Genomic DNA, 13,949 nt, shown 5'->3' with positions numbered 1-13,949 from the left:
TATCGCAGTTAGATATTTTTGACAAATTATTCAGCCCTAAATAAGTGTTTTCCTCAGAAGAGTACATTGTAAAGGCAGCATTTTGTGACATAATGAGACCACCGTGCTCTTCTGCAAATAATAATATTTTTATTTCTTGTTGACCTGGGAGAAGAGTCCTGATTGGCTGCACTTTGGCGGCCCACCCCAGTTTCTCTTGGAAATCTGAAAATAGCTCTTCTAAAGCCCTCCACATGCCCAAAAATGAATGTATGTTGATATTAACGATGCACAATCCTTGGTGTGAAAATCAGGCAGAAAAGTTATTCCTCGCACTGCATTCTTAGCATCCTAATTACTGCAATTAGTTCATAAGCACTTTTCACAACTTTCAGAGGCCAGGGCACAGTAAAAGCTAACAACAACTAACATGGTTTTGCGAACTCCCTGATTCTCGGAAAGCAAAACGCTTTAAAATTAGATGCAAACAGCAGATACAGCAGATTTCTTTTGACTCCCAGAGCTGTTTTTACAATACATCTGTACTGGGGCAAGACCAATTTTGCTAAGATATATGGGGAAAAATTACCCTTTAACGTAACAAGTGTTGTGAATTTTTCTGACCCATTTGGCCCACATTTGTCCCAAAAGTTAGCCTTTTATTAACCCCCTAAAATTTTAAGATTTTTTGTATCATCCATCCTTGTAAGAAGTCAGATTATTCAAGCCAATGTTGATTTCTTCCTCAAGGTCTGCCGCAGTCATCTTCATCACATCAGCATTAGTGTGGTGTAGTGATGTGTACAGGAGACGCAGACCCAGGCAGAGTCACATGTGGGTCATCTGCACACTGCATACAACTCATGACGACTCGCGCTCAAAGCTAACCGCTATTACAGACTGGCTTCTATTCACAAAAACATAACATTGTACAGCAACAGGCAGGTAAACATAGCCAAAGCAGTGGTTTGTTTTCATTTTTTCATGTTCCAGTTCTTCAAATGCTCACACTCCACCTTTTGAAACTCATTTGAAATGCAAAGTGCCATACAAAGCTACCTGCTTGTCTCCATAAAGATGTTAGTGCTTTTGCCTCTTATGTTCCTGAGTATGGCATTAAACCAGTCATGATTTTCAAATGACTGTTGAGCAATAAAATCAGCTATTATTACATGCGTGCCAGATGGATACATATAATTTCATACTGTGGAACAGTCCAGGCAATGCAGTAACGTTTCCACGGTGGTGTAAATTGCATAGTTCACTTTTCACCAGGCTCATTCTAATATTTAGCACTCAGCTACCTTCACTGTAACTGATCAGCTTCTATGCTAGCAGAGGCTAGCACAATTGGCAAGGATGGCATCCTTCTACTGCTGTTTAAATGTAAAAAAAGGCCAGCATTTTTTCATACGCCAATTACAAAATTTGAAAAACTTTGTAAGTATGAATGTTGCTCACCAAGTGTCTCAAATCTCCGAACTTATTTCTCTATTTTTATTGTAGCTGTAAAACTGCACAGCTCCACTTAAAGGGTCTGTGTCTGACTTTTTTTTTTTTTTTTTTACATATATTTGAACAAAATTGGTCTAGCCCCATTGCATGTACAAGCCAGTTAGCCTGCTAGTTGTTGTTAGCTTTACCATCACAGCAAGACTCTGCTCTGGTTTCTTTGAGAGTTGTGAAAAGTGCTTATAAACTCATCACAGTGAGTAATTAACATGTTCAGAATGCATACGGTAAGTGAGGAATAACTTTGGACCACTGCAAAGTGTTTAAGATTAACTAGTTCTGTTTTTCACATTTGAAGCCAGTAAAAATCAGGTACAGCACCTTTTAATTTGTATTTATGACTCCAAACCCTGATATTTTTATATGAAAAGTTTTACAACACACATGAATTATTTTAATATAGACCTCAGTTTCCTCAGACTTGCCCCAGTTGAGCCTGGCTTGGAGTCCATAAAAGTTTACTGCCGTGTAAAGAGTGGGGCAGAGGCAGGCATGTTGTAGCCAGTGCAGCTTAAGACAGAAACGTGTTGTAAAGATAAGACTAAAATAATGGTGTTTTCCTCATTAAGACGCTCTAATCCTGCCACACTTGTGCTTAATCTGATAATCTGGTAAACAATAGAGGAATTGAGAGCTAATCCAAGGTAGCATTGTGAGACAAGAGCATTTTCAAGAGCATTATTTGGACTGAAATAAATATAAAAGACTTGGTTGAGTAAACACAAACAAACTAAAGTACATGATGCGTAAAGAACAGGTCTGCAGTTCTGTTGTGCCCAAAATTATCTAAAGAATTGTGATCAAAAATACATGTTTGGAGATGGATGCCATTTTTCTGCAAACATTTTAGATAATGATAAAAAAAAATCTGGTGTCAAAAGAGCCTGACACTGCCAATAAGAAATACTTTTTATATTTTTTCATAAACCTGTCTTAGCAGGCAGAACATTAAAGGCGCTGTCGCAAAAACGTGAAAAACGGAAATAGTTCATTTCAAACAATTTGCAGTGGTCCAAAGTTATTCCTCATTTTGTACATTATGCATTCAGATCATCGTAATTAATCAGTCTGATGAGTTTATAAGTGGTTTTCACAAATTTCAGAGACCACTTTTGCAGTCACGGTAATGCTAACACACACTTCCTGATTATCAGACATTAAAATGCTTTATAATTGGATGTAGACAGCATGCACCAGACATATTTGTCTTACTTAAGAACTGCTTATACAATATATCTGTACTGGGGGAAGACAAATTTTGCTCAGATAGATGGAGAAAATGGGGGACATGCTCTTTAAGAACACATTTCAAGTTAAGTTGGTTAGGAGTTAGGGGGTCGATAATTGGGTGCTCCAGTCTCTCTCTAAACCCTTATCACAAATTCTTATTTGTGATGTTGGCCTGAATCAGTGAGATTTTACCGGAGGTAAAGTTGATTGATTGGTCAGTGCGTCTCGAATTGGGTGGGGTTTGTGGAACCAAGCTTTCTCAGAGGCCTCAGAAACTTGGCGCCAAAGAGTACAGCAATTCACAACAGCCATGATTTACAACTCAAGTAAAGTCTTTGACGAGGAAGCAATTTTGTTAAGTTCATTTGTAAGAGTACTTTTGAACTAACACAGCGAGGAATGCATCTTTCTTTAATTATAATTCATTATAATACACCAGTATAACCTTTACTCTTACTTATTAGTTTGATTACATTGACTTGTGTTGGTAGAAGTGAAAGTTAGACAAATATGTGTTCACATGGGTGTAAGTTTGCTCTTGGGTCTTTCAGAGTCCTGTGGGTTACAAGTCTGTCAGTGATGTTTGACTTCATGGAGTGCTCCTCTTTTGTGACAGATGCCAGTGTTAAACAGCACAAACCATTAGCTGGAGGTGGGGCTGCTGCTCTGAAAGCAGAACTGCTCAAACAAACAGGGCTCCGCTGTTTGAACAGTGCAGTGTCAGGCAGAGGACAAATCACATTTCTCAAAACGCAACTCTTCCATGGCTTTACTTTTGTCTATTCATTTTAGTTTTAGTTTGATTTTGCTACAACAAACAAACATTATATTTAAGTCAGGACATTGCCAAAGGGAGTCATTCAGTCAAGGATGTGGTTAATCTTCAAACTCCAAATATATATCACGTTGATGGAGCCAACTGTTTAAAGGTGTCCAAAGTCGGCCTTAAAACTACTTAAGTTTGTAGTTTATTTCATTCTGGAACAGTACGTGTAGAGTTTTAATACTGCGTCGTATTGGGACATATTGATATTGGGTAAGACATATTGTGTAAAATTGACTTTTCAGCGCGTTTGAGCTTATTATAGTTGGTTCTCCTTCTCATGTACCCACCCAAAGTTATATTCAGAGTGATTCATCATGTTTGAGTAATCTTCATTCTCATGTATTTGACACCATAGCTCTATGCCATTTTGACCAGCACTGCTCTGTACTTACTTCCTTCTCCAGTTTTATTTCCTTATAATCCGTGATCCACGTAGGATGCAGCAGTGTAGCTGTTGTAGCCATTTTGACACATTTTTTTTTGTAAACTCTTCAGTTCGATTTTTGTCATAACATGTCACCTGGTTTTCAATACCGGTTCTTTTTCCGGTGCCTTTTAAAAAAATAAATAAATAAATGGCCAGTATTATTTAGAAAATACTTTTCAATTCTTAAATTACCTTACTTTCCTATACAAATGAACCAGAGCTGAAGGAGAAGGGGCGTGATGGTCAGTGAAGCCGGTCAGTTGTGTGTAGTCTGGATTATGTAAAAAGGATTAGAGCGGGATTATACTACACACCTCTTCTGTCTGTTCACTTTATGCACAGGGAATAGGCCAAGCTAATCTTGCTTTGCATCATCATCATTCCATATTACAACTAAATTATTAAAGTGAAAAAGGATTCTCTAAAAATTCTGTCTTTTATATTTTGTCATTCTAGCCAAAAGGGCCTCCAGGTCAATGAATGCTTGACGGGAACCCCAAACCTGGATCAATACTTGCCTTTTATATACTTTCATAGAACATAATTTTGGATCCTTCTCCTTTCCACTGTCACCATCAACATTTGAACTAAAATTAATACATTATATAACTTCATAATTAAGTATAGTAAAATGGAGCAGTCAGGCCTTTCTCAAGATCTGATCCACAAGAGTAAGTGGAGAATTAGAATTATTACATGGTCTTGCTTTTGAGCCTTCTTAGAAATATGCTGTTTTTTACGTCTGATATTAGTTTTAGCCTGTCAGATGGAAAATTTCATTACAGTATATTTAGTTCCTTGTAAAATCCACTATTGCGTTAGCTAGCCAATATTGTGAATTTATGATATAAATATTTTTGTGATATATTGTGCAGTGCAGCCCTAGATGAAAATAACCCCTTTGCCTCAAAGAAATGACCATAACAGGTTTACTTATGTAAGATCATAATATAAAGTGGTATGAAAGAGGAGTTTTGTCCAGTGTTCCCTGCACAGCACATGTTGGTTTTTTGGCTCGAGTCTGTCACATTCCTGACTGTGTCTCCAGAATCCAGAAGGAGCAGACCAAGTCTTCAAACTCACCTTTTTACACTTGTACATGGACAAAGAAAGATAATCTGCTACTATAACATTAAAGTTATACTATGCATCTTTTTAAAGTTATACTATGCAACTTTTCTGATGAACGGTCCGCCACCTGCTTGTCTCAGAGATGTTATGGTGTTGCAATATTCCACAATGTGGCATTAAGCTTACATTTTTTGCATTTATTCAGTTATTGGTGTTTTTGTAGGGAAAACACACAACTGTGAGTACTTAAATTTGAGTACTTGCCAATGCCTAGTACTGATACCCGACATTATTTTTTTCAGGGGTGCCATTACAGTGGTAAATTAATTTCATAAGATAGATGTTAATTATGTAGTTCATTATAATTTGTTAATATTTACTACCTCGTCCTTTGCCAACTGTGCTCTGGACTGACAACTGAGGAGCCACTTTTATCATAACACTGAATGTTATCTTAGTTTACCACATTCACACTTTGACCAATATGCTACATGTGTCATGCTGTACCTCTTTAAGCCTGCTACTATATAAACACAAACACTGCGTTGATATGCTCTGTGAACTATAAAAACCGTTAAGAGTATTAAATATTTTCTTACATGATCAAATTTGACAGTCACATGATTAAACCTGAGCAGTTGGTAGTTATTGCGGTGAACTCCTCGCTGCTCACTGTTCAGCCGAGGCTTCTCCGCAGATCTGACCAGTAACTTGTGGGTAGTGCTTGTCTCCATGAAAACGGATACATTTGATACCATATTGCGGAAAATTTCAGCCAAAGCAATCACACGATCATGGGGACAAGATGATTGCTAACCCGCCATGAATGCCATTTTTAATGTTGTCCTGGTTTAGTCCTGATAAGGTTTGTCTGTGTCAGTAACTGTATCGATATATCGAGGTATGTATCATTTCACCTCTTAATGATACACAGTCATATTGACTAACCAAATCTCTAGTCCTTATAAGGACTTTTTTTTTTACTGATAAAGCCTAACCTTCTGACCAAAGTTGACAAACTACAAACATTTTGTTGTAGCTGATTTGTGATGATATTGAGATGATATGTCTCTGCTTTATTCTGTGTTCTGCAGGCCAGTTATCCCACGTGGGAGGACTTCGTAACCAAAGGAGCCAAACTGCAGTCACAGCTCAGGTAAGCGAGCGCAAAGGTCTAAGGGGGGGTACCAACAAAGATTGAATCCATTTACTGAAAATGTATCTTTTTTGTAAAAAAAAAAAAAAAAAAAAAAAAAAAAAATATATATATATATATATATATATATATATACACACACCCCCACACACATACACACACACCCCCACACACATACACACACACCCCCACACACATACACACACACCCCCACACACATACACACACACCCCCACACACATACACACACACCCCCACACACACACACACACACAGCAAGTGGCCATAATATAGGGATGGGACAAGATCTCGAGCCACAGGATCTGTTGTGAGTTACATAGTGAGTTATAGATACAAGTAGCAGTGCTACAATGACAGCAAAAATGGTAACAAAATAAAATTGTGAGGCCAAACTTGAGAATTGAATCTCATAATTTATACATTAGAAAATATGTCAAATCTTGTCTCGGTCCTGTGGACACCCAATTTCATATTTTGTGTCTCGTCCTACGCAGTGTACTACTACAACATCTGCTACTATAACTGCTGCTTCTACTACCACAACTTCAGTTTATAAGGCTCCTAATAATAAAGTCCTGTCGACTAGGAATACTTGCACTCCATCTACTAATATTCAGTGTTTCCCATTAATACAGGAGGCCCCGTAGTCTAAAAACAACCTAGACTATATTGGTATAATGAAATTAGACTTTGTCTAATGCTCATTGTTTTATCATAAAGCCAATCTTTGAAAACACAAATTGCAAAATAAACTAAAAATAATTATTATGATACAAATAGTTATTCATAATCAAGCACTTCTAGTGTGCAGTAGTTTTCCACTCATCTTACACTGAGGAAAAAAATTGGTTACTACAGTTACAATGTGTATATTTTAGAACTTTGAAGTACTTCCAGTCCAAAGTAAAATCTTGTATTTTTGTGTTGTTGTGTCTGGCTACATTAGAATAAGTGGTTTCCCCAGAGTGGACTGTGATGAGTTGCTCTTAACAGCGGTCAGCCCTGGCCTATTAAATCTGAACACACACATGCACACATGCACGCACGCACACACACACACCCCCCCCCCCCCCCCCCCCCACACACACACACACCGACAGACAGACTGACTTTAATCCACTTATCTAATCTGTGCCCAACCAATCGCTATCAAATATACAGCTCAGAAATATAATCTCAATATGTGTCTCACTATTGCTCCTCTGTACCATATATTCACTGTTCCTCCTCTGTACAATATGCTCACTCTCTGTACCACCTATTGACTCTTCCTCTTTTATACCAAAGGAGAGAACCAACCAGGATATAGACAAAATATCTAAGACAGCATTTTTTCTGAATCTGAGCCAGTACAATTGATGCAACACGCCTCCTGGAAAAAAACAAACAAAAAAAACATGTATATATGTTTAGTTTGTTTCTAACTAGTGTTGTCATCATACTAAAATTTCAAACTTGATTTCAGTGCTAAGGAATAGACTTGATACTCGATACAGATGTGGATACGACAATGATGGTGGTGATGATGATAATAATAATGATGATAATAATAATACAAAAACAAAACATTCTTTATTTAGACAATATAATCTAATTTTCAGCATTAAATAATAGTACTTAATTTTATATTACCATGTGGTGTTATTTCTGTAATCTCTCAGTTGTGGTCCATGGGCGTATACTTGTTTATGTGATCTTATATTTGCTCTGATACAGCTCAAGATCATTCTACAGCTATTCAGGAAAGGCTCATTTTTGCTATAGTTTTGATTATAGTTTTAGTATTGATTAGTATCTGGTTTTTGATACTTTTGTCAACCCTATTTCTAACTATGTATTTAATAGTGGTTCTTTTTTAAAACATTTGAAACAGTGGTTTATCGGATAAAATTCCAGGTCTTGTTTTATAAGAACTGGCAGGCCCATACTATGGTGAGCTGTTTCAACTCTTTATCGCATTCTCTGATACAAGTTCACAATAATGTAACTGGATCTTTTTCCGTTCCCAAATACATCAAAGGCCATCTATTAGGCTTTTATTGTGAAGGGCCAGGCGGAGTGTAAGCGGAGCCTTTTACCTGCTTGAATGGGGCTTTTGTGTGGTGGTTCTGTTCCATGTTTCAGAAGCTCAGGTGAACCATGGCTCTAACAGAGTAGATCAGGTGACAGGATCTTCACATGACCTCATCGTGTGTGAGGAGACCACCCAGGCCTTTCTAATGGAACTGATGCTGCAGTTCATTAGGCTTGATTAACTTATTGGCATTGTCTGAGTGTGCATGCAAATTGTGTGGGATTGCCACTGACCAATCAACTGTCCACCACCAATAACACCGACACATCCATATGCAAACAACGCAGAACATCTAATATATTTCCATTCTTTTACCTTTCTGAAAATCACCTTTCATCTCATTAGACTCAAGTGTTCAGGTAAAGCTTTAGGTATCTATTCTTCATGCATTTTTAGGCAGCTGGTTGGGCCAAACAAAATATCGGCCTCTGCTGGAGATTTAAGGATCATAGCCGATATGTAAATATCGGCCAACCAGTATATGAGTTCAAATGTGGAAAATGAGTCACTTGTCTATATACAGTTGAAACGAGAAGCTTACAGGCACTGTCTAAAAAGAAACATATGCCTTTTTTTCCTCACTGTCTCACATGAAATCAGGCTAAACTTTTCCTGTTTTATATCAATTAGGATTACCAAAATATTTTTTATTTACTAAATGCCAAAATAATGAGAGAAGATATTTTTGGACAATGTTTCATTACTTTCTTCAAAGTCAGACGTTTACATACATTTCATTAGTGTTTGATACCATTCCCTTTAAACTGGATGACTTGAGTCACAAGTTTTGGATATACTTCCACAAGCTTCTCACAAGTTGGCAGGACGTTTGGCCCATTCCTCCTGGCAGAAATGGTGTAACTGAGCCAAGTGTGTAGGCTGCCTTGCTCACACATGCCATTTTCAGGTCTTGCCATACATTTTCAATAGGCTTGAGATCAGGGCTTTGTAATGGCCACTCCAAAGCATTGACTTTGTTATCCTTAAGCCACTTTGTAACCAGTTTGGCAGTATGCTTTAGGGCATTGTCCATTTGGAAGACCCATTTGCACCCAAGCTTTAACTTCCTGGCTCATGTCTTGATGCTGCTTCAGTATTTCCACATGATGTTCTTTCCTCATGATGCCATCTATTTTGTGAAGTGCACCAGTACCCTCCTTCAGCAAACCAACCCCACAGCATGATGCTGCCACCCTCGTATTCCACAGTTCAGTTCAAGTTATACTTGCATTTAATTGTTTGAACAAATGAACGTGGCACCTTCAGGCATCTGAAAATTGCACCCAAGGATGAACCTGACTTGTGCAAGTTCACAATTCTCTTCCTGATATCTTGGCTGATTTCTTTTGACTTTCCCATGATGTTAGACAAAGAATCAGTGTTTCAGGTGTGCCTTTAGACACATCCACAGGTGTGTCTCTAAGATGTTGTCAATAAACCATCAGAAGCTTCCAAAGACATGACATCATTATCTGGGTTTTGCTAAATTGTTTAAATGCATAGTAATCTACATACTGTATGTAAACTTCTGACTTTGAAGAAAGTAATTGGAAAATTATCTAATTATTCTGGCATTTAGCAAATAGAAATAATTTTGGTAATCCTAATTGACCTAAAACAGGAAACGTTTAGTCTGATTACATGTCAGTCAGTATTGTGTGTTTTTTTTTTTTTATATAGTGTATGTAAACTTCTCGTTTAAACTGTATGATTTGGTTCATGGTGTTCTCCATCTATTTGGTGCCTTAATCATTACAAATTATTTACACAAATTAATTACACATTTTTCATCATCAAAATTGTATAAGATTGGAGTAATCTGTTTGTAGACACTATGATTACATAACTAAAAATGTCCAGGAAAACTCCTGGAAAATTATTTCAAGCAAATGTGGAAACCCTGGCAAGGTTTAATCATTTTTGTTTCTGTTGCAGGACGACCATCTTGGTGACGGGAGCATTTTTAGATGCATTTCAGAAAGTGGCAGACATGGCGACTGGAACAAGAGGTAAATCAACAAGCAACTGACATGCCAAAGTTTGACAAATATTCATAGTTAAACCAGAGAATGCCCAAAACGAAATGTCTGCAGTGGTCAATATTCAGTTGTAGTACTCCAAGGAATTAGTACACAGCAGGAGATGCATGCAGAGTTTTGTGGAAGAGGCATCTGATAAAGGGTTTATCATATCTGTCTTAAAGTTGTTCTGCGGTTGATGTTTGGACTGATAACTGTTACTAAACTTGTATATGTATGGATGGGTATTTATCACATTGTCTTAGTGACATTACTCCTTAAGGTCAGGATCAGTCTGCAGGAAATTAATTTAAGGCAATGTAATATTCTCAAGAAGCATGAACACTTGACGTGTGCGTGTGTGTTGGTTACGTATGAGCAGAAGTTGGATTTAGAGGAAGCTCCTCGAGTGAATCAGAGCCACTCCCAGAGTCTGACCTGCTCTGTCACGCCTCAGCCACTGAACAGCAAGTAAACAGTACCACCAACAACTACTGTACAAGTATGAACCAACAACTACAAAGATATGTAGTAAGACCCAATCTCTATAGTGAATTATTAGTTACATTTTAGTTCACAAATCCAATTTAAATTGTATATAATGTCTCAATACTGTTTGAATTAGACTTTGCATTCTGTTGTTGTTGTATCCTTGGGCAAGACACTTTGCCCCTTTTGTTTATGTACGAATATGGAGTGTAAGTGACTGGTGGTGGTTTGAGGGACCAATGGTACAGGTTGGCCTCACGTCAGTCAACCAATCAGTTTCTTACCTGGTGCAGGTAGCCTGCTTCGAAGCTGATCGGACTGCACTGTTGCATGCAGCAGGCATCTGAGATGGTATGGACTTCTCCAGATGTGTTATTGGGTTTTAGCAGATTCAAACCATGACACCTTAATTGTAGTTCCCAGTGTATTTTAAATTATTTTGAAATGATTAATTGTGCTAGCCCAGTTTGGTTTCCTGGCATGCATATCGGGCAAGGCAGGTTTATTTGAATTACTTTGTGTACGAATCATGCTAGACAAAGTGCTTTACAGAGTAAAAAATACATTCATATCATAATACAAACTAATCAAAGCATAAGAAGTTGATAGGTTCACCTTTTTAACCTATATTACAGTTCAAAAGAGAAGAGAAGACAAGAGAGATTATTTTGTCTCAATATTGAGGAGAAAGCGGGGAGGCAGCAGAAAGGAGTGTGAGGATTTAACTGAAGGTGCTGCCTCTCCCCCATAAAATTAACACTAAAAGAGAAGAGTGCAGAAAAAAAATAAAACATTTCAGTCATATGCACAGCTAAACAGAACCTTTTTGACCCTGGATTTAAACATTGTCAAAGTAGAGGACTGTCTCACATCTTCAGGAAGACTGTTTTAGCTGCATAAAACTGAAATGTTGATTCTCCATGTTTAGTCCTGACTCTGGGCATCAGCAGGAGGCCGATCCCCTGAAGTCCTCAGAGTGTGAGATAGTTCATATGGCAATAACATGTCAGAGATGTACTTCTACTAAAAAGCAGCTGCTTGTGAACAAGCAGAGCTGCTTTAAAGTCTATTCTCTGATCCACAGGAGCCAGTGCAGAGACCTGAGCACAGAACTTATGATCTCGTACTTCCTGGTTCTAGTCAGGACTTGAGCAGCAGCTTCTGGATGGACTGTATCTGTCTTACCGCCTGCTAAACCTACTGATAGAGTTGCATTAAACAAAAAATGCTGAATTCCCATATAACCATGTCTTCAGATTAGCACGTCGTCTCAGGGACACGTAACTATTAGATTTCCTATCACTCATAGCTTACTGTCAGTACCTTACCTTTAGTGATTACTCATTACTGTAACTGGATTCAATCGCAAAGAGTTGAATCTAACTTCATCATTTGTTCAATCCCTGTGTCTGATTGTGAAGTAGTTAGTCCCGTCTCTCTCCAGATGAGTGTAACTTGTGTATGAGTGTTTGTTTTGTCAGCTGTCTGCTCCTCCTTCAGCTGTTCAGTCACACAACAGCACTCCACACACCCACTCAGCACTAGAGACCTGTCACAACTACTAAGTGTGTCCTCAACATAACATACTGGATGTTTAGAAAGGATTTGGAGGCCCAATACCTGATTTTTTCCTCTATATTTGCTCTGAATGCATAAGGCAAGTGAGGAATAACTTTAGACCACTTTTAAAATGAATAAGTTATATATGTTCTTCAAGACCGTAAAAAATCAAGTACAGCACTTTTAGGGCCTGGTTTAGATCTGGTTTAGACTGGGTTTAGTCTCGGTTGACACCTTTTTGCTTAATATGAGACTGTAAAGTCCAGAAGTTAGGATCTTAAGTCTCTTGCATTCTTGTTTTGACCACACCACAAATCCGTTTTTTAAGCGACCTTATTGAGACTATACTATGTCAACCATAACCACAGTTTCTTCAATTCTTGGAGAGTTTTGAATACCTGCCCTGTGCAGAGGTCATCTTAGTCCTCTTGAAATTACATTCAATAACAGGATCATCAGACAGAACTTCAAATCAGATTTAAAATGAGGACGTTAGATGGTTATCCAATTTAGGGTTGTTAAAAGTATCGAAAAATCATACACAAACTGACAATTTAACTAGTATCAAAACTAGATGCTTATTTAGTATAGATGAGTAGTGATACTAAAAAGTCACATTCACAAGACTGAAATGAACTGAATAGCTTTTGAATGATCTTGAGCTGTATCAGAACAAGTATAAAACCACATAGACTAGTATACGCCCATGGACCACTTTGGGACGTACCTGGACGACTGAGGGATTACACAGATATAACACCATATTTGTGATTTCAGTCCTCAGACACTGCATTCCTCTTGCAACAACATGAAACCATTACTAATACTCTTCATACACAATCAAGTGGAATGGAATCACAATTATTGCATAAGAGCTGCTAGACTGTGGTGCAACCAGATATTTCACTGTCACGAAGAGTCCTTGTTGGTTCTGAATGGCATTATTGCATTATTGTATTGTTTAATTACTTGCAGTATGGATTAGTGTTCTCATGATACTTAAATTTTAACTTGATTTCAATATTAAGAAAACTCTTTCTTTAAACAGTAATATGTGATTTTGAACATTAAATGATAGTGCCCCCCAGGCAGGACCGGATGTGCCTAGCCACTAAAGGCTAAACTTGCAACATGCACCATTGAGCATGGCCCATTGACTTCAATTGGCAGCCATGTTTAGACCTCAGGGCTTGGTGTAATTCCTCAGTTGTCCAGGTAGGTTTTGATTATTCCAATGTCAGCTAATGTAATGCCTATACTAGGGTTGTCAAAAGTATTGGAAATCAGATATTAATTTATACTAAAACTAATATTGGAACTAGATACTCATTTGAACAAGTATTGATACGAAAAAGTACCTTTACTGAATAGCGTGAGGTCTTGAGATGTATCAGAACAAGTATAAAACCGCATAGGACCACTATGGAACCAACCTGGACCACCAAGGGATTACACCAAGCCCACAAGGTCTAAACATGGCTGCCCATAATGTAAAAGAAAGTACTACCATTCAATATAAAAAATTCTATTGCCTAAATAAAGTTTTTATATCCGTCCTCTCAAAATCAAGTGTGGAATTTTAGTAT

The 13,949-nt window shown here is 37.7% G+C and overlaps 1 protein-coding gene across 1 annotated transcript in view; it reads left to right on the top strand.

Annotated features, from left to right (window-relative positions):
• mtss1 (MTSS I-BAR domain containing 1) overlaps positions 1-13,949 on the top strand; it is a 60,728-nt gene that overhangs the window by 10,501 nt on the left and 36,278 nt on the right. The window contains exons 2-3 of the mRNA XM_033966820.2: positions 6,140-6,201; positions 10,232-10,305. Coding sequence (XP_033822711.1) covers positions 6,140-6,201; positions 10,232-10,305 — 136 coding nt within the window. The remainder of the gene's footprint in view (positions 1-6,139; positions 6,202-10,231; positions 10,306-13,949) is intronic.

The sequence above is a fragment of the Periophthalmus magnuspinnatus genome, chromosome 5 (genome assembly GCF_009829125.3).
Source record: "Periophthalmus magnuspinnatus isolate fPerMag1 chromosome 5, fPerMag1.2.pri, whole genome shotgun sequence".
Classification (NCBI taxonomy): Eukaryota; Metazoa; Chordata; class Actinopteri; order Gobiiformes; family Gobiidae; genus Periophthalmus; species Periophthalmus magnuspinnatus.
The sequence above is the reverse complement of the archived record's forward strand: the minus strand, read 5'-3'. Positions and strand labels throughout refer to the sequence as shown.